Source organism: Globicephala melas, chromosome 6 (genome assembly GCF_963455315.2).
Source record: "Globicephala melas chromosome 6, mGloMel1.2, whole genome shotgun sequence".
In the NCBI taxonomy this organism is placed as follows: Eukaryota; Metazoa; Chordata; class Mammalia; order Artiodactyla; family Delphinidae; genus Globicephala; species Globicephala melas.
In genome coordinates, this window is record NC_083319.1 from 105,938,733 (window position 1) to 105,960,606 (window position 21,874).

Sequence of the window (21,874 nt, forward strand, 5' to 3'; positions counted from 1 at the left end):
CACCAGGGAAGCCCTTGATGAACATTTTTACAAAACAAGAGGCTAAGGAAGTGAACAACTCTATGGGGCCCTAGGACCAGCAGCGCTGAAACTATGTAAAAATATACATAATTCATACTTCTATTTTAAATAGGTACAAGCACACGGCTGACCTAAATGAGCAAACCTGAAACTTGAGGAGAGAGTACCAGAGTTCAGCTCTATGGCACCTGCTTTAGGGTCAAAACGCCTTCAAAAAATGTTCCTAATAGTATAAATATTAAGGTACCACTGATGTTCAGTTCAAAAAACAGATGTTGTAGTTTTGTTATTTGTAAGGTTAAAATATGTTGAAAAATGGGAAGAGAGATATTAAGGCCTGAGTAAAACCATGGGAGACAGATACACGTAACACCAACAGAAGCCAGAAAAAACATAGAAGATTCTACTAGAAATCCAGAGAACACAAATGTGGAGAAGAGAAGATGCCAGAAAAACAGGTTATTAAAATTCTTGACTAGCTAAACAATTGACAGGATTAAAATAAGTACTGTATTTATTAAACAAGCTATTTTGGAAAAATGAACAGTTCTTCCCTAAAATGGGCAGGCTCATTCCTGAGTGGTTCCTTCTGTGACTATCAGTTAAGTAGTTTTTCTCAAATAACTTACTGGGGTATCTTCTTCACACTCCTTCCACTCCTGATAAAGATCTCTCATATCCAATAACCTGTTGTCCAGTTTTTCCAAAGACCAAATCTGCTTCCCTTTTCCTTTTCTTCTCACCTGGATGGCAGGTTCACTAAGGAGAGAGCCTCGCTGTGAAGACAGTAAGAGTGGCGTTGGGAAGCACAGAGGTATCTATGCATCGTAGACATCAACCCCAACATTCTATACCCACCAGTCAAATGTCATCGACTAAAATGGAAACTGTATCATTCTTTAATCTGTTCAGTGCAGAACTTCCCAGAAATCTTACAAGCTTAATATAACCTCTTTCTATCTAACTGCAGTCAAAATTTAAATTTAAGTGTAAATCTAAATTTAAACTCAAATCCCAGAAAAGTAGACCATGTCTATGGGGAAGTCAAAAATGTTTTATTCAGGACATCATATGACCAAAGAGTATCAGTGGGTAGGAAGAGAGTCATAAGCACTGAATGGGAAGGGAAAGTTTGTGGGATGGATGGTGAAGAATTTTTACCTTTCAAAAGTTAGCATTTTAAAAAATTTCTGAATGGCTAAGTATCTTAATGTGATACAAAACACAAATGATTGAAAGAGTAAGCTGTGAAAAGTATCCTATTTACCCATTTGGAGGCAACAAATGATACCAAATTCCAAATATACGTAGTTTGAATTTATTATTAAGACGGTACAGAACTAGGTAGTGATGCTGGCTGCACAACACTGTGAATGTACTACATGCCACTGAATTGTTCACTTTAATTAACTTTATGTTACGTGAATTTCACCTCAAAAAAAATAAATAGTACTCATTTAAGTTTTTCTAGCTTAGAAAGCAACGTGCTTTTAATGTAGAAAACATGTTTAAATGTTTTGAAATCACAATGTAGAAAATAAAAATGGCCCTGTAGATCTCCCCCAGAGAGATGGACCTATCAGATATCTAATCAACTGAGATTTACCGGAAATTTTTTAAACTGTTCTGATACGTCTACTTAGAACTTTGGAGAATTATGAAAGACGCCAATGTTGCCTTAACATCTTGCCTATAATCAGTTCCAAAGAAACAGAATTTACATAACGAAGCAAGGATTTTAGAATTCTGAAGTTCAAAAATTACCGTTCTCTCACATACTGCAAAGGCCCTTCTACCTTATATTCAGCCGGCTAGGGAAACGAATATCTGAATACAAAACTCTACCTAATCCATCAAAAATTATGTACTAACATGATCAAGAGCTATAAAAGAACCCAAATAAGCGAGAAAACTGAATGGCAAGGATAGGAGACTATGATGGGACTTGACCTCTGATTTTTATTAGGCTTCTTACATTATAAAAAATAGAGAGAATTGTGATCTTGAATACCCACATGAAACAACTAGTGGACAGTTGTGCCATGCCATCTAGTGACAAGTAGAAAATAACATGCTATAGGTAAAATGAATCCCTAACTTGGGGGGCAAGGGGTGGCGGGTGGCAGAGGAATAGCATGAAGGGAAGAACCACTTGGGGTACAGGTACTGCTGGGGATGGGGATGAGGGCAAACCCCCCACCCCGGTGTCTGAATAATATGAAGGCGTTTTATCCAGCGATATCTTTGTTTTCATTAACGTCAATCTCACCTTCCTGTTGGCATCGAGGCTGGAAGCTGGAATCTGTAGGGTTACTTTATACTCTGTTCGTTTATCCAGTTCTTCCGCAATGTAACTAGCTTCTCTCACCAACAGATTGGCCTTAACGATTTGTTCCCTCAGCCTCATCAGGCTGTTATTCAGTGTTGCTTCTCTTCAAAAAAAAAAAAAAAGGGGGTGGGGGGCAGATAACCATTAAAGCAGCACATCAGAATATTATATAGTGCACGGTACGTTAACACCAAACTGCGAACCAAGCTTTACAACTGTCTTTTGCACACAGGGAATACATCACCGACACTGGCCCATGCACACACTTGAATGTGGGCTACGTTACAAGCACTGGCACATGCTCCTGTAAGAAGCTGGCCAGAGACTAGGGCTTGGCAAACTTGACTGTGTATACAAATCACCTGGGAATCTTGATAAACTGAAAGTTTTGACTCAGTAGGTCTGGGGTGGGGGACCCAAAATGCTACATTTCTATCAATCTCCAGGTGACAGAGATGCTGCCTGTCTGCAGACCAAACTCTGAAGAGCAAGAGGTTAGTTAAATACGTCTGTAACCATGGATAAAACATTTAGTGCAATGCTAATTAGCTCAAATAGAGATCAAACTTGCAATCTGAATCTCATTGGTACCATGCTTTACCTACCTGATAAACCACCTTTCTCTTTTTCCTTTTTTAAAAAAAGCATCTACCCATGCTTCAGAACCTAAAGTATAATATACAATGATAAAGTATAACTTCTAAGTACACATACTTGTTTAGTCAAATCCAAAAGCCATACAAACTGAAAATGGGGCAGCACCTAACAGGGGCGGCTTTAAATAAATCAATATAAGTTGACAATTCCCATTTTTTTTTTCAAAAGTGGGGAGGGGAAAGACAATGCCAAGTGGTTCCTAGCTGTAACACTCTCTTTTAATGTAATTCATTTTTAAAGTAAGGCCTAGATTTTTCCACTCTGTATGTTATGCAGGTGGGTTAGAGGTGACGAGCATATGCTACGCAGGTGGCACAGGCCCTGTGCTCCACCTACCTCTCTTCCGCCCACTGCCTCAATCGCTGCTGAGCGCTGGGTGAGTGGAAGGAAAACTTGTCCGAACTACGACAGTTCTGTTTCTCAGGAGACAGCCGTCTCCGGAGCTGCTCCAGTTCATGTTCGTACATGAGCCTCTGGCGCTCCAATGCAGACCGTTTCTCCTCTTCGTGCTGTTGTTCTAGGCTGTTCAGTATTGACTGCATGGGATCTAAACAAGTGTTGGTTTTTTTTTTAAGGCAAATAATAAAAGGTTAACTGCACAACACAATATACTTTAAATGTTCTGTATTATTATGTTGTTTGTCATCCTAATTAATAACGCAAGATTCTTATAGACAGTTAACTTTCCTTACTCCCAGTTACTGATCGTATTATCTGTTCTGTCAGATACATGCCAAACCATCTTCCATATAAAAAAAAGCAGGTCTATTTGTATGTTCTACACATAACCTAAGACAGAGTTAACGGTCCGGAAATCCACTACAATAATAAGCCAGTGGCAGTCAAGTCTCAAACCTGAGAAATTCTATCAATGAGAACAAAGTTTTCAGTGATTTGTGTATCAAGGCAGAAAGAAAAAACAAGTTTTTATAAGCATAATAAATTAAGACCAAAGTCACAAAAGAATTGAGTACAGAGAACAACATGAAGATTTCCTTTGTTGCTAACATTTAAAAAGTGTCCATTGTAAACAACTCTAACAGTCTAGCAACTCTGAAAGATTCTAAAAAGCACAACAGATCTGCTCACCGTTACTGCCCAGAGCCTTCATGGTTACCTCCATCTGCGCGTACTCGTAATTGAAGTTGATTTCACTGGACACCTCACTGGATGAGTCTCCATCCACATCCAGCTGCTCAGAACTGGTGTCATTCTTCATGGACGTGTCTTGTTCCTCATCTTCTCCACCTGCTTTCTTTTTCTTTTTAGGCAAATTAAGTCTTGGGGAGAAAAAGAATATTATCTTTTAAAGAAAGATATGCATTTATTCATTGCATTAATTAAATATTAGCACTTGCTAGATGCCAAGGGGATACTATGTGCATATAAGACAATTACTGTACTCAGAAGTTTATATTCTAGTAGTAGAAATAAAACACAGGCACATGCGTAAATAATGACAACAGAGAGTGTGACACAAGGTCACGTGACAAGCTAGGTGTCAGAGAAAAGCTGAGGACCACCTCACGCTGGACTGAAAGAGGCAGGGATGACAGAATAAGAAGTCATCTGAGCCCAGCCTTAAAGGCTGAGGAGAAAGCAGGGCGTTAGGACAGAGGAACAGCATGAGGAAAAATGGAAACTCTCATAGCCTCTGGAGAAATTAAAAATTACACGGAGATACACAAAATTTGTAGAGCAAAAGTTGCGTGAGATAATGGTGGAAAGATCAACTTAACCCAAACTATGAAACTTTGAACACTAAGCCAAGCAAGCTACACTTGATTAAGTTTAAGGAAAAAAATGAAAAAGATTTTCCACACACTTTGTACCCCTCTTTTCTCAACAATCAAAATAGCAACTGGCCCACAAGCAAAGGATCTAGTCAGCTTGATGTAGGAAACACAGGGCCAGGGACAGGTAGAGGAACAGACCAGGATTTTAACTTTGCACTCTACCTAGCCAGTCCGTCCTCACCAACACAACACCAATTTTGTATGGGAAACAATATGCAGTCCCAGGTCAGACACTTTCATTCTCAGCCTCCTTTGCAGCTGAGAGGCAAATTCTAGTGAATGAGAGGTAAGTGGAAGGTTGCTGGGGACTCTGGGAAGACTCCTGCTTCTTCTCATCAGCAGAGTCAGGACTAGTCCTGCCACCCTTCAACCTCGTTTTCTTCGCATGTGCCTGAGTGCTGCCTTGATGTCTGGAGTGGCGTGGCCATCTTTAGACCACAGGGAAAAGCCAAGACAATGACACGACTTCTGCCATGACTCTTTTGAGAGGCTTAGTCAATGCCAATAACCATCCTCCTTGGGAGTTCGGCTTTGTCAGAGAAATGAACTATCTGTTTAAGCCCTTATAGTCAAGTTTGCCATTACATGCAGCTGAGAGCATTCCTAAATGAAATATTAACCTTATTTTATGGATAAGGAAACTTAAACCACTACTTTTCCAATAAAAAAAACAAAAAGACAAGCATGTCAGAAAATAATTAATGAATTCTTATACCAGACGGCAAAGCAATCATCTTCCACTGGGAAGTAAAAAGCAAAAACGATGTAAGTAAACACAGTATTTCTCCTGAGTGTACTTGTTCATGTGTCCCTTGGGCTCAAATCGTATAGTGAACAAGCGTATGTATAGTGAATAAATGCATATGTATAGTGAATACGTACTTATGTGCACAAAACAACATAGAATACTTATAGCATTAAGTTTACTTTTTAATATATACTTTTCTATTTCAGAGTATAATCATCAAAAATCTACCTATTTAAGAGCCATGAATGTCATACCTGAAGAAGTGGTTGTTCCCCCATAATATCCTGTCCCCATGGTGTAGCTGAATAGGACTGGATACAGAGGAGCCATTTACAAATGTTCTGTGGGGAGAAGAGGTCAAACATATAAACAATGATTATCATGTTCTCTCCTTTAATTTTTCCAATACAATATAGGAAAAACAAAAGAATCAATTCCCCAAAATAAAATCTGCCCTTGGTAAATTTTATTAGTTGTATTTCCTTTTTTGCTGATTTATTTTAAATGCTTATGGTACCAAGTATCATAGATTATTATCCTCTATCTTTCAAAGCTCTAAATTTGTTATACAGCATATTAAGGAGTAAATATGGAACCACTGCAGCCAGTAATAAAAAGATGGTAGCAGTGTACACTACAACTAAAACAAGTATGTCCAATCTACATGGATAAAAAGAGCCAGTCAACCAACTAAACTCAGAAATATCTATAGTATCAGTAACAAGAAATGAGGCCTATGTTAAACTCTTCTGTAACTTCCTGTAGCACAGAAAAATGTGCATATCCTATCAATAGATAGAAGATTTGTAAGACCCACTTGACTGCTTATCTTGACAATTGAGTTCAACAGAAGAAATGATGGGTAGAAGGATATTAAGGAAAAATTTTAGAGGAGCAGGAAATAAACAGAAAATTATGCATACCACAATAAGATTGATATTCCTGGAATACCAGTGTCATCATGCCTCTCTCCACTGAATGACTAAGCTGCTTAGGTTTAGGATAAAGGTCAAGTTCTTTAAATTGACATTAAAGGCCCTGCAAAAGGAAACCCTCTTTATCTCCTTCTTCCCCACTTCTAGTGAATTCTCAACTCCAACAAGAAAAAAAAAGAGCGGGGGGATAGGGGTGTTATGTTCTGTCCACTAACCATGGCTGACTCTTCTCCAAAGCGAGGCTTACCCCAGTCCTATAACCTGGAATAGGGTTCCCGTTCTCTATCACCCTGAGTCTCACTCAGTTTGATTTCTCACAAAGCCCAGTTTGGTTTCCACTTCCTCTGTCACTCCAACCAATACTACCTTAGTTTCTTTACGTTCCTAAGGCACTCACCTGGCTTTGTACCGCCAGTTATCTCTAATGTATATGCATACACACAAAACCTAGCTCTCCATCTAGATCTCACTTACCATGTGGGTTTTTAAGCACTAGAAGTAATTGGTCTCTATGCTCCTACAGTCTGATTATTCAAAGCACGAGCTCAAAAACTAGAGTTATGACAAGAAGGGACCTACTAAAATTAGCAGATTTTAGCCTTTATGACACGAACACCTTACATACAGTGAGAAGTTTAATTAAAGGCAAACACATACAGAGGCTTATTTTTTAAAGCTCCAGCAGTTAAATAAAAGCACGACCGTAATAACAGTTCTCAACATGTGGTCTGTATGGGGTCCCGAAGATCAAATTTATTTTTATAATAACACTAACCTGCCCTTTTGCACCGTGTTGACGTTTGCTTGGCAAGGAGTAAAACTGCTGGTGTTTTAGCACAAATGAAAGCAGTGGCACCAAACATTTATAAGTAGTCACTGGATTGTTCACTGCCACGCACCCACAATTTCTAAAAATGTTTCACTTGAAAAGGTCCTTGATGAAGCAGTAAAACTCAACCACACGCCAATAAAATGTTTTTAAAAAACAAAAATAAATTTTTAAAAATAATAAATTACTACTTTTAGTAAATTTTGACCCTTGAGTAGTACACAACTTCTTAAACATTCCAGGTGACAAAATGAGAAGTACACACAAAGCACTGTGCTAATGCATACCACAGTATAAGAACTGTCTTGAGCAGAAGACATACTCAAAGTGGTTTTCTGGCAGACATTTTCTCGAAAATGAACAAGGCCAGCCCGTCACTTTGACAAAAACAGCTGACAGTATTTGTTGCCAATTGTAAATGTCAAGCTTTCAAGTGAAAATTAGAGTTTTGGGAAACTTGTGTCAATGTCTTCCAACCAAAGACCACCAGGAATATTCCCGTAGTTGAAGCAGTTGGGTTTATTACTCACACAGAGGGAGGAGACACCACAGGAAGCATGGGGGCATCTCAGTGAGGGGGTCCGGGGGGACTCTTGCAGGACTGGGCTTCAGCTGCTCATCCTGGGAGAGGGTCTAAGGAGGTGAGAGTTCTGTATATACCAGATACTGCCAGAGAGCAGGAGTAATTCTATGATCGGGTTTGTCAAAAATCTTATCCACAGAGGATAAAGTTGTAACTGGTGAAGAAACAGCCACTCACTTGGCCGAGAGAAGGTGTTTGGTATTTTGGGTGTGGCATAGTGACCCTGGTTTTTGTCTCTGCTGAAACAAAATTATTATGTGGCCTGCTTCATCTTATTTCATCATAGCCTCAGAGTAACCTTCCCTGGGGTTGGTATCTGTGCGATTATTTAATAGGAGAATAGCACACCAGAGCTGGGAGTGCTGGGCCAGCTTACGCTCTATTTTTTTCTTTTCTCACTTGTATCCTTTACCACGAGCTTGATAGCTTCCAAATATTTACAGACTTTATGGATGAAATTAGTGATGGTATTAATGATTTTTTGATATAATGATGAATCAACATTCGGAAGATCAATATGTCAGTTAACCATCACCTATAACAGTTATATAGCCAGTTACACATCAGGGCAATAACAGTTTCAAAGCTCAAGGAAACAAACTGACAAATATTTAATTTGTATAATGTTATGCCTATTCATTACTTATTGAGCACTTATTTATTAGTCTGGTATTACACGCTAAGGATAGAGAACCAAAAAAGAAAGGTCCTTGTCCTCAAAGAGCTCACAGTCCAATGTGATAATAAAGGCTAACAGCCCACAAGAACACAGTATGAAGTATTAACGTAACAGGAAGCATAAAGTACACTAGGAAAATGTACTGGGGGCCCTTATTTTAGACCAAAGTAGACAGTGACAGAACTTAACCTTGAAGGTCAAACAGGAGTTACTTAGCTGGCCAGAGGAATGGCAGATGCAGAAGAATAGGAGATAAGCAGGAGGGATGTAAGGGATTTTTGCATCAAGAATAGAAGAAAGCCATCTGGTTGTATGGTGAGTGGACCAGGAAGATTAGGGTGCTGTCAGGAGTTCCAATCAAGATTTGATGGGGGGCTTCCCTGGTGGTTGAGAGTCTGCCTGCCGATGCAGGGAATGTGGGTTCGTGCCCCGGTCCAGGAAGATCCCACATGCCGCGGAGCAGCTGGGCCCGTGAGCCATGGCCGCTGAGCCTGCGCATCCGGAGCCTGTGCTCCGCAACGGGAGAGGCCACAACAGTGAGAGGCCCATGTACCGCAAAAAAAAGAAAAAGAAAAAAAAAAAGATTTGATGGGGACCTTATTTAAATAAGGCCACGGCAGTACGTATAGAGAGGAAGGATTGGTTTAAGTCATATTAAAAAGTTAAATATTAAGGACTTGGTAACTAACTGAATATCTTCTTTAAGTGAACATAAAAGCACACAAAGGCCAAACGTCCTTATACCATCCTCAATTAGTGTACTTTCTTCCTCTTAAAAATTACTGTGACATTAACACTAATTAAAGTACATTACCTGGTGTTCTTTTGAGGAGTCAGCATAACCTGGCCTTCTGATGTGATGTCTATGATACAATGTTCAGGAAGAATTCCCATTCCACACAGCTGGATATCTTGGGAATTTGCTGAACCTATCAGTGTATGTTCCTACAAAAGAATCAAATTCACTGATTAATAGTGCATTCTTACATGTACACAAACTGAAATCATCTACTCTCAGCTCTCATACATTGATCCGTTACCTTAGCTAAAAGATTTTTAAAGCAAATGGAATGACAGAGGGAATTTCTGGCTTTCTATAGAATTCATTCTATAAGTTCTATTTCCTTATAAGGAGTAATGCACTGAGTTGAGTTATAACTTTTAAACCTACAACTACAGTTTTCCATTAATGTCTATATTACATTCGTTATTTTCCATTGCAATCTTGATTCCAAATATTCTAGACTACTCTCAGAGCATGGTCTGAAAACTACAGTTACTTAAGTTGTACATCACCTACCTGGTCTCAGTCAAGATGAGTCTACAAAGATAAAGAGCTATTCAAATGCAAGGAGTCTGAATTATTTTATGAATTACATGGTCTCCCTAGACCTCATAAAAGATATGGTAGATGTGTTCTTCTTACCCTACTCAACTACTCAATTCTCTAAGCCCTAATCACCAGTGTCACTTTTTGGCAGGTACCTGAGAAAATAGACATAAAAATCGAACTCCCTCTTATGTGCTTCAACATTTGACTGCCCTTAAATGTTGATACTGACTGGGATGTGTCCCTAGGCCACCTTCTCCTTATACACACCTAGATCAGGGGTCAGATATGAAATATTTTAGGCTTTTTGAGTCATACACAATTACTCAACTCTGCCCTTGTAGTGTGAAAGCAGCCAGACAATATACAAATGCACAAGTGTGGCTACTTTCCAATAAAACTTTACTTATGAACACTGAAATCTGAACTTCATATAATTTTCAAGAGTCCAAAATATTATGATTCTTTTGATTTTCCTCCAACCATTTAAAAAATGCAAAAGCCATTCTTGGCTCCTGGGCCATATGAAAACAGGCAGGGGGTGAGATTTAACCCATGGAAGCAGGTTGCTGACCGTTGACCATGATGATCTCATCCAGTCCAATATGCTTTAAGTACCATACACACACACACACACACACACACAATTAAATCACCAACCAGGAACTACAGACTTTAGTTCCATCATTCTCCCACCTCCACTATCACTGCCCTAGTCATAGTCACCATCATTTCTTGCCTACTGGGCACAACTTGGATGTCTAAAGACATTTCCAAGTGAAAGGGCCAGAGCAGAACTTTTGCTTCCACCTTCCCACCACCCAATTGAGTCTATTCCCTTCCCCAATACTAATGGCACCACCACCACCCAGCTGGTCAACTAGAAAAGCTCAGATGCTATCCTGGAGTCTTCTCTCTGTCTTAGCAGTCTACCTCCAGCCCTGTGTCAATCAGGAAATTGTCAAAGACTCTCCCTCTGAAATATATCAAGAATCAGCTCACTTCCCACCTCTACTATCACATCCTATTCTCTTGCCCAGGTGAATATTAGAGCCTCCTCCTATTTCTCCACTTCTATCCACCCCACCCGCTCCCACCACAACAGCCGATCACGTGATCCCCTATCGAGAATCCTCTAGTGGCTTCCCTTTGAACTTCTAAGAAGTGCAAATTCTTACCCAGGCTGACAAACCCTCTGTGATCTGGCCCCTGCCTGCCTCTCTTATCCCAGCTCCCAGCACTCTGCCTCTCCTGGAGCGTGACCCACCCACTCGGGCCTTTCATCTGTTCTCTGAGCACACTGACTGCTTCCTCTGTCTGAGGTGTTCCTCCCCTGATCTTGATATTGGTAGTTTCTTATCATTTCCACCTTAGCTTTTAAGTACACATCCTCAGAGAGGTGCAGCCTGAGCCAACAATCAGAAGTAGCCACCCTGTTACTCTCGTGCCTGAATTCCTTACAGACTGACTGTCCGTGGGTTTCCTGTCCATCTCCATGGCTAGCATGGAAACTCCAAGACAGCAGAGAACAGCCTGACCTGCACCACCCCACCACTGCATTCCAAGCATGTAACACAGGCCTGGTACATTTAGCCATTAGATAAATACAAAAGAAAAATAAATGAACAATCAATTCCCTTCAGACTCAGGAAGACAATTTTCTCCTCTTCTTTGCTGATATCCCTCCTAATTATACTCTGGGTTCCAATTCCCATCTCTTCTGGGATCTCAACCTCAGAAAAAGGCCTCTTCCCTTCTATTATTTTCATTTTCCCTTTTCTGCGGGTTTCTTCTCTCAAGTATGCTGCAGCAGTGTTTCCAAGGAAACAAAGAGCCGGGCTCAGAACTGTGCCATGGCATCCCGTTCAGTCCTCAAGGAGTATATACAATACACAGAGAGGGCATTCCCGGCAAATGTCTGCTCCTTGATCTTGGCCGAGGCTTCTTGGCCAATCCCACACTTCCCTAAGCTGGAGAACAGGGCTTGATCAGGTGTAAACTACAAGTAATGCTTCAGTGACATTCAGTAGCAGGCCTAACGAATGTGTTCCATGTCGGTCTCCATTCCCCACTTCTTCCCTCTCTAACAACACCAACTACAAGGTGCAGAGAAGTTCCAAAAGAAAAAAAAAAAAAAAGAGTCTGAAGAGAAAAAGAGCCCAAGATCACATAAAAAAGAAGAAAAGATCCCCAAAGCACTTGGCTTAGGCCATTTCTATTATAATCCCTTTCCTCTCCCCATGAGAAATTCTAGCTGGAGTCCTTATTGTGACTTTGGAATCCTTTTTGTCCTTGGGGGTGGAGGTGGAGAAAAGCTCTGAATTACCCCCTGGATTGGAGTTTGAGTGTAGAATCAGCTCCGACTGCTGCATTCCAAGATTGCAGCAAGTACCGGGGCAATAAGCAGAGACGTATTCGTTGCTCTTTACATATGTAAATAACCAATAGCCCTTAATAAACGAAATCGCCCTGGCTTCACAGAACCAGGACTCAAGACAGCCTTGCAGGAACGGAGGTGAGGAAGGAAGGAAAGGTACCTTTCTGTCTTTTACAAATTCAAATATTACTCTAGGTGAGTCAAACTGCCTCCAACCAGGCACGTCTCACAGCCACACCGCTGTCTTATTCGTCCTGGGCCCCTTGAAGCCTGGCCCACAGCTCTATCAACGCGGAATGGCTGTGGCCCTGCCATTCTGCTGATCGCCTCCCTCCACTGACTGAATGCTGGCAGGCAACTTACTGCCAACGGGAGCTACGCTCCCCCTAGGACTGTTCCCTACGTACGTGTGCTTTGACGCTGCTGCGGAATCACTGGTACAGATCCTGATCAAGTGTGTGTGTGATAATTTGCCCCAAGTCCTTCAGAATCACCCTTGCTTCCCCAGCCATGAGTAGCTGACTTGTGAAAAGAGTAGATCCAGAACTGCACAAGCAAAATAGCTTTCCTGAACGATTCGGTGGAGAATTCAAAGGTGTGACTGGAATTAATCATACTGTAATCCTATTTCTGTAATTAAAAAATACGTATCACTATAAATATACACACACAGGAATAGATCCAGAAGATACAGATAAAAATATTAAATATTAACTGTGGTCTTCTCTGGCTGTTGAAATTTGGGCACTAATGCCCCTTTCTTTTTCTAATATGTTCTTATTAGACTTTTTAGAAATAAAAGTGTATTACTAGCATAACATATTTAAGGTGAGGGGAGCAGCTCTTCCCTCTAGAACCTTGGCTTATGCTGGTATAAATCTACAAGTCTCTCAAAAAAACTAAAAACAGAACTACCCAGCAATTCTACTCCTGGGTATATACCCCAAAAGATACATGCACCCCAATGTTCATAGCAGCATTATTTACAGTTGCCAAGATACGGAAGCAACCTAAGTGTCCATCAACAGATGAATAGATAAAGAAGACGTGGAATGGAATGGAATACTACTCAGCCATAAAAAGAAAAAAGGAATAAAATTTTGCCATTTGCAGCAACACGGATAGACTCGGAGGGCATTATGCTAAGTGAAAATAAGCCAGACAAAGACAAACACTATATGGTATCACTTACATGTGGAATCTAAAAAATATAACCAACTAATGCATATAATGAAAAAGAAGCAGACTCACAGATATAGAGAACACACTAGTGGTTACCAGTGGGGAGAGGTGATATGGTAGGGAGGTACAAACTATTGGGTGTAAGATAGGCTACAAAAATGTAGCCTATCTACAACACGGGAAATATAGCCAACATTCTGTGATAACTCTAAATGGACTGTAACCTTTAAAACTTGTACAAAAATTTTAAAAATAACAAATTTTTTAAAATATAAATAAATCTCCAAGTCAACTTCAGAACTGCAGGCAGGCCTCGCTTTGCACAAGAGCGCAGGACTATAAAAATAATTTAGCAAGGAGATCTTAATAAACATTGGGGAAAACTGCAATAATTCTGTGACATTTAAAACTGTCCGTAAAAACATGAAGAAATCTCTTACTGTTACAATGTATAGGAAAATGAAAAACCAGTTAAACTAGTATTTATTTAGTACACTGTCATTTAGAACATTAGAAACATAGAAATTTAAAGCAGTTTTTTCTTTGTTAAAAGCGTATGTACCGAGAGTAGTTAGAACAGTGCTTGCCTTCTTCTCAACATATATCTTACAGCATGCAGTGAGCATATTTTCCACACCTTGGCAAACTGTCATACTCCTTTCTAAGCTTCTACCATTTTATCCTTTGTGCTTTCAATGTTGCAAAGTATCTCCAAGAGCTCCTCTCATGTGAAGTGCTTTCTGGTGTCACTCCCTTTGAGACATCTGCAGTCTTCTCATCACAACCACTTTCATTATTCACATCGGTAAGTTCACCTTCACTAACTTCCTCTGGCTGCACATCTAGAAGCTCATGAATGCCTGCAACGTCAACATTATTTACTAACTCACGTTAACTGGAATTTGTGTATGTTGGAACCATGCAAAGCAAGAGCTGCCTGGCTCTGCAAATTAGATGCAAAATTACCTTGTGAATTACATTCTACCTATGGTTTGGCCACCATACTTCGCTTCTGCAAGTTCCAGACAGAACAAATAAATGGAGGATTCTATTCTAGAAGAGAACCATTCAAAACCTGGAACTAGAAAGAGTGCTAGAGGTAATTTAATCCAGGGGCCTCATTTTATACATGGGGTGCTCAAAGTCACCCACTGACATGAGGTCATCTGTCCAGCATGTAAACCAGCTTGAAAATTTGAAAGCAAAGAAATAAAAAACGCTCGGCCTCTAAATTCCTCCAACCCACATCATGGTATCACTTTACTGAAGCAAAAACTGTTCTTGGACTGAGATCATCCTTTTGAATATGCTTTGTCATGAATATAACTTTTGTCATGGGTTTAGCTTGGGCAGTGAAGAACCAACACTGCCTCAAACTCTGCCAAAACAGGGTTGACCACACAGTCTGAAACAGAATCCCAACACCTCCATACAAGATGACCAGAAATATTTTAACTGCTCTCCAAAAGTCTTTAAATAGTTTTCTTTGTGTAAGTTTTTAGTTAAGGAACAGATATGAATCAGGCTTTTTTTCTTGTTGGGTGTATGTGTTTTGTGCTCCAATTTGAACTTCATCACATCAGAAAGAAAAAGAACTCACAGTTCTGAAAACTAAAAGGGCAGAATATTTAACTCCTATTCTAATACTGCATCTCTCCTAAAGCATATGAATATCTACAGCTGAAATTCTAACACAAAAAGCTGCCAGCATTGTTAGAAGCACAGCAAGAGATGTGCTAATATGTCATTTTTTTCAAAGGACAAGGATAATATAATAAGGTACCAGAGTATCAAATGAGAAAATGGTATGTGGAATAATTTATATGTGGATAGTGCTTCTGTTTATAAAGTGCTTCTATATGTCAAATCCCATTTAATCCTCCAGGAACCCTGTGAGGTAGCCGGACAGAGAAAACTTCCATTTATAGAGGAAGAATCTGTAGACTGTGGGGGGCAAAGGACTTGAGAGCAAACATCTGCCAAGCAGTGGTGCTGGACTAGAAACTGAGGGCATCTCCCTCCTACGCCAGCACTGCTCCCACTACACACAGCACCTGAGTGTGCACACGATTATATGCAACCAACACACAATTTAACTCACAGTGTAATAAAACATGGTATAAGATACTTATGAATAACAGGGCCTTATCAAAATATCACAAAGCAATTACCCCAGATACCTTTGATCAAAACTGGGAAACCAGCCAACGTGTCGCGAATTCTTCAGTCTCTTTAGAAGTGAAACGACACAATTCTCTAATTTTAAAGCTGCTTCCAACTGTACCAGCTCATGTCTTTACTGTCCTAGTCACTAACTTAGTTAAACCCACATAGATAGTTCCTATACTATGAGGGGAAAAATCTTCCTCCTAAATATTCATTAACCATATGTCAGAGTCATATAGTCCATTATGTAACTCATTTATGCTCTAGGGTTGGCAAAGGTAATTTTGGCAAACTCCTTATAATTTATATAGTGTCTGATATCATGCTCATCCTAAAGTTGTCTCTTGTCTTCCTGATACATCCCACAAACTATAGGTTTCAATGTATATGAGTATATACATATATACAATGTATATAGATTTCAATGTATATCTGGTTTTTTCTGCTCCATACTCTGACCCTCTCAGTCCCTAAGTGACTTACTCTCTTTTTTTATAAGTTGATAATCCAAAATTTTTAATTTTCCTAAGAGTTACTGGAAACACAAATTTCAAATCAAGTGGTCCTAATAACTTTCTTTAAACATTTCCTCTGTAAGCTAAGAAACCACTCACCAAAAGCTGTGCTTCATAGAAATCACAAAAGCTTTAGTCTACCGATGAAACCGTTTAGTTTAAAAGTCACTGTGTAAGCTTTAAAGTTATCTACTTAACTCCCTGGTTTAATCATATTAAATGATAGAAGTTAAGCTACTTAACTTGTTGGAAATAATATCAGAATATCATCTTTCATATTTACTCGTCGAATGACATCACTCAAAGACTACAAAGAGAAATTGATCTCAGAAACTCAAGATTTTCCTATACTCCAGCTTAATCAAATAAAAACAATTTGCTAACTCATATTTCTGAATATGTATGGTTCTCCAAGTATAAAAAAAAATACTGTGGAATACTGCTCTATTCTGTGGTAGGAAACAGTAGAAAAGCCTACTACTTCACCTTTAAGTAGTAAACCAGAAGTTCATTCAGAGCAGGATCAGCGTTGAGATTAACGAGGAAACATTTATCATCCCCAACTTTAATTCCAGAAGATTGAAGAGATATTCCAAGACTCTCAAGCTGTTTCTGCCGCTCCTGTAAAGGCATTAGAGAAGTATTAATTCCACAGCTATTGAGGCAGCAAGATATAAAAAGTCATATATTATAGTAATTATTAAATAACTTTATAACTCAAATATGTTACTTAGGACATGGTGTTATATAGGTTACTGCATTTGTTCTCTTTCTAAACTATAATGTTGCTTTGTTAGGTAAAATTTTTTAATTTCAAAAATAAAGCCATGCGGGCTTCCCTTGTGGCGCAGTGGTTGAGAATCTGTCTGCTAATGCAGGGGACACGGGTTCAAGCCATGGTCTGGGAAGATCCCACATGCCGCGGAGCAACTAAGCCCGTGCGCCACAACTACTGAGCCTGCGCATCTGGAGCCTGTGCTCCGCAACGAGAGGCCGCGATAGCGAGAGGCCCACGCACCGTGATCAAGAGTGGCCCCCGCACGCCGCAACTAGAGAAAGCCCTCGCACAGAAACGAAGACCCGACACAGCCATAAATAAATAAATTTTTTTAAATAAATAAAATAAAGCCATTACAAACAGCAACCAAATATACTAAGTTCTCATTTTTCATTCTTGAAAATATCTAACATCCTGAATTCACCTTTCACGTTTAATTCTGTATATGTGAGCAAATATAAGTGTGTTTTACTCAACTGTGATCTTTCTGAAAAGCCAAGTATTTAATACACTCTGCTGCTTGATATCCTCAGTGGGTCTCCAGCAGGGATAAAGGCCAAACTCCCTCAACCAAGCCCACAAGGCCCTTCAATCTGGCCCATTTACTCACCATCATCACATCTTGTCACCCCTACTCTCAAAGCCTGTACGCAGTTAGTGGAACATCTTCCAGGGCCCTCAAAGTCTAAGAATGCTCTCTCTAGCTTAAGAGTTTTACACCTATTCCTCCTATCTGGAGCACACCTGTTCTCAAACTTGGTAACTTTTTACTCGACCGTTTCTCTGTGAGGGCAGGGACCCTATCTCTCCACTGTGTATTCCTAGCACCTAGCACAGTGCATAACACAGAAGAGCACTCAAATCGTCGCTGTCGTGAATTTATCAAAATAAAATCAGCATATTCAGTAAAGCCCTATTTTCATAAGAACATGAAACTTTCCTTTTCGTGCCTACCGATCTGTGAGTACATGCAACATACACACACGTGCACCTAGGGAGATACGCATGAATCCTGCAACCGAATCGGGGCAGAGCAGGGTGTCTTTAACTATGTATAAATAGCGAATAGTGATGAGTCATCAAGAACCTCTGATTCTGAGGAAAGACAACACAAACTAAGTCACTTAACTAGGGCCACACAGTAAGTCTGCAGTATAGTTAAATTGCAGCCTTAGAATTTTGCTATTTCTAGGCACACATCCTAATTTATACAGCCACTGCAACCCAGTCAATCACCCCTAGAATGATACTATTACAAACATACTGAAGGGGATATTTTGGTTCTGGGCCTTTGAATTGAGTCTCTTCTCTAACAAACATTACTGGGTTCTTTCAGAAGTGCTGAGTGGTTTAGCACTAGCCGTTAGTTTTCAGCACTCAATTCTAAGTAATGATTATCCTTGATAAAGAACCATGTTCCTAAAATGAAGAAAGCAATTCTAATATATCTTGTATGGTCCCTTACTGAGGGAAAGGTCTTTTACAAAGGGATATTGGTGTAATTAAAGAATTATTCCAATAATGAGAAGAAACATTTCTCTGTAAAAATGTCTTTTTTTTGTAAACTACGAATGAAGTGGGTAGATGTTCATGAACTAATATTAAATTTAAAATGTAGGGTATAACTAGTATATTAATCTGTGCACTGGGAAAACGTGGAAGAAACCACAGAGATATTAACAGTAGTTTTCTTTGGATGACTGGATCTGTTCAATTAAATTTTCTTCATAATAATCTTTCTGTATTTTCTATAAGTAAATACTACTTTTGTAATACAATAGTTTCTTCTACTTATATTCTTATTAGGACTCTAGTAATTTTCACTATGGAAATAATTAAAAGATTTAGAAGAAGTTTGGTTACTGTCATCTAGTGGCAAAATTTTAATTCATACAGAGGCAAAGGCAAGCCTGAAAAAGACTATATGACTTAACAAAGGTAAAGCCACTCAGAGTAAGGGAGAAGACAGGATCTAAATGAGATAATGTATATAAAACAGCCAGGATATACTTACATAGTACATAGCATATAGTAAATGTTTTAACAGATAAATCAAAATCTTTCTAGCTCCTACTGCTGAAATCTAAGAATTTTAGTTTGACATTCAAAGCCCTATAATGAATGGCCAGACTGACTGACTTCCAACCATCCCCACACTCTCCAATAATAACTCTCTGACTTTTGCTCAATATTGATAATTGAATATGGAATGAATGTCACTGAATATAGGTTTGCCCAAGGTCATTGAGCAAATCTATGCCAGAGAAAGGAACATAAATGAATAATTGTCTAAGTTAGCAGTTAGAGTAAACTACTGTTTTATCCTACTTCCTTAAGCGTTTTCCTGTCGTTTGAGATTTTATAATGGTAGAAATACCACAAAATTTTTGTTTAAACCAAAGGGCACAGCGTTGAAAAACTGTCAATTCGTTGCTACATCTGCCGCCAAAAATTTTGAAGTTTTAATCATTAAAAAACAACAAAAGTTTGCAACATCTAGGAATCAGTTCAAAGAATAAACAAGTATTGTATGATAAAATATAGTTACATTTACTAAATATTGCTTCTGATATCAGAGATTAGTTAACTTTTTCTATAAAATGTCAAACAGTAAATATTTTAGTCATCTGGGTCCTATGGTCTCTGTCACAGCTATTCAACTGTGAAGCCATAAATAATACAAAAACATATGAGCATGGCACATTCCAATAAAACCATGAAAAGAAGTGGCAGGCCGGGTTTTTGCCCAAGGGCTTAGTTTGCTAACGCTTGATCTATCTCACGTAAGTGTACATTTCTTTACTGAGAACATAAAAGATGAAAATAAGAGAATTTGGTATCAAAGATATGCCACTGGGCTGAGAAATTAGTCAACTTGAGTTCTGACTGTTTACTCAAAAATACTACTGAGCACATAGTTTCAAAAATTAAGAGATACAGCCTTTTTTCTTGAGAACTTTACAAACTCATTAGGTAATAAAAGTACACACAAAAAACTGAATAGTAAATAAAGTACTCATGATTTAAGGGTCAAAAGGGTACAGACAGCTTCCACAGGGTTCACTGGCAGGGACAATCTCTGGGGGCGGGCATACTAGAGGAAGATGCCACAGAACCCAGAGGACTTTGAGAGTCTGGCTGACTTAGAACAGACTCCCAAAGAGCTCTTCAAAAAAGAAATCCATTTGGCTGAGTTCACCTAGGTTTCCTCAAAGTTATCTGATCATGAACCATTTTTTTCCCTTATTAACAGTCTGTGGCTATTAACAGTCTGTTAAGACTTATTAACAGTCTGTGGCTATACTGCCAGGAATACATTTTAGGAAATGCCAGTCTGTACTGCAAAGAGGTCAATGACCAATAGACCAGCGAGAGAGGAGAAGAAAGCTCAGCAGCACTGAAGCCTGGGGGCTTGGAAAGATAAGGTGTTAAATGAGGTGTTGGATAAAATCAGGCTGTCCTCAAAAGGGGCATATGACCAAGACAGAGGACAGTTAGGTGAGGAAAGATGCTACAGATAAGCTGCATCAGCACTACACTCTCACTTAGACCTACCCTGCTTCGTATCAGAGCAAAGCAACCCAAGTACAATAGCACTTCAAAGTCAATGTTTTATTTTCAGAGTAGCCCAAAAATGCTCACATAAATTAGTTCCAAATTGAATGATAATTAGAATTAATTCTATTAAATAATAATTTAATTTATGAAAAACAGCAAGTGTAATATGTAATGAGAAGTAAAGTTTATATATTGGTGTATTCTCTTCTCTGTAATCTGAGGGACATGCTTTAAAATAACCCAGTGCAGGGATACAGATAAAACAAGACTGGTCTTATGTTGGTCTTTAATGAAATTGGGTAATGGGTACGTGTGGATTTATGACACTCATATTTTTATTTATTTTGAAAAGGACTGTAATAAAAATGTTTAAAAATCAACTTAAATCCTAGTCTGCACTAATATAAATCTAACATCCACCTTATGCTACATAATAATAGTACTGTCCTACAACATCTGATGCATCGATTGATTCTGGACAGCACATTGAAAGATGGAATCTACTGGGTAACAAAAGAAGTAGCAAGTTCTATTTTGTTAATACACAGAACAGTTGAAAACACAAGAAATTTTTAATTTTAGAAAAGGAGGGGAAGAGGTAGAGGTGACTTTCAATATCTGGGTGATAACAGATCCTATCTTGCAGGGCTATTGGGAGGATTAAATAAAATGCTGTATATTTAGATGTGCTTAGCATAGGACCCAATATGTACATGTACCCAATAAGTATTGGTTATTACTGTTATTATTAGTTACTACATACAAGTGGGACACTTATTCTCTTAGCCTTGGAAGAACAAACTAAGGCCAATGAACAGAAATGGAAGAATAAAAGATTTCAGTTCAATCTACCATCAGAGTTATCCAATCATGAGAAGATTGCTCAGTGTGGTACTGACCTCCACATTACCATATATATTTCTAAAACAGAGGCTGAATAAGCATCTAAGAGGAAAGTCACAGAGTAAACCCTTTACTAGGCACACAGTTGGACATTTTAGGATTTTTTCCAAATGCTAATGCACCCACTGGAAGATTTCACTACTTTATATTTAATGGTCTAAAAATAAGAGACAGTCACCTCAGATTTAGGTATTTCATATTACTTTTACTGAGTTGTCATATGGAAGCAAGACGCTCATAGCCTAAATATCTACTACTAATAATTTTGAAGTTGGGTAAGTTCCTTATGTTTGCAAAGCACTTAACAGAACTGGGTGTTCAGAGCCAATGGCTAGTTATATCATTTAAAAAATTTTATGACACTAAAAATATATTTCTTACATAATGAACAATTAATTGTAATTATGTCTTTATCCTTCAAATGAACTTTGTAAAGTACAGACTCCTGGATTTAGATCTTATTTAAATCTTAATCTGCTAGATTTGCC

The 21,874-nt window shown here is 38.8% G+C and overlaps 1 protein-coding gene across 2 annotated transcripts in view; it reads right to left on the reverse strand.

Annotated features, from left to right (window-relative positions):
- KIF13B (kinesin family member 13B) overlaps nt 1–21,874 on the reverse strand; it is a 187,670-nt gene that overhangs the window by 76,307 nt on the left and 89,489 nt on the right. For both annotated transcript variants that reach the window (XM_030879140.2, XM_030879138.2), the window contains exons 13-19: nt 16,634–16,768; nt 9,392–9,522; nt 5,806–5,892; nt 4,097–4,287; nt 3,344–3,554; nt 2,291–2,453; nt 651–797 (exon numbers count right to left, since the gene is read on the reverse strand). In XM_030879140.2, coding sequence (XP_030735000.2) covers nt 651–797; nt 2,291–2,453; nt 3,344–3,554; nt 4,097–4,287; nt 5,806–5,892; nt 9,392–9,522; nt 16,634–16,768 — 1,065 coding nt within the window. The remainder of the gene's footprint in view (nt 1–650; nt 798–2,290; nt 2,454–3,343; nt 3,555–4,096; nt 4,288–5,805; nt 5,893–9,391; nt 9,523–16,633; nt 16,769–21,874) is intronic.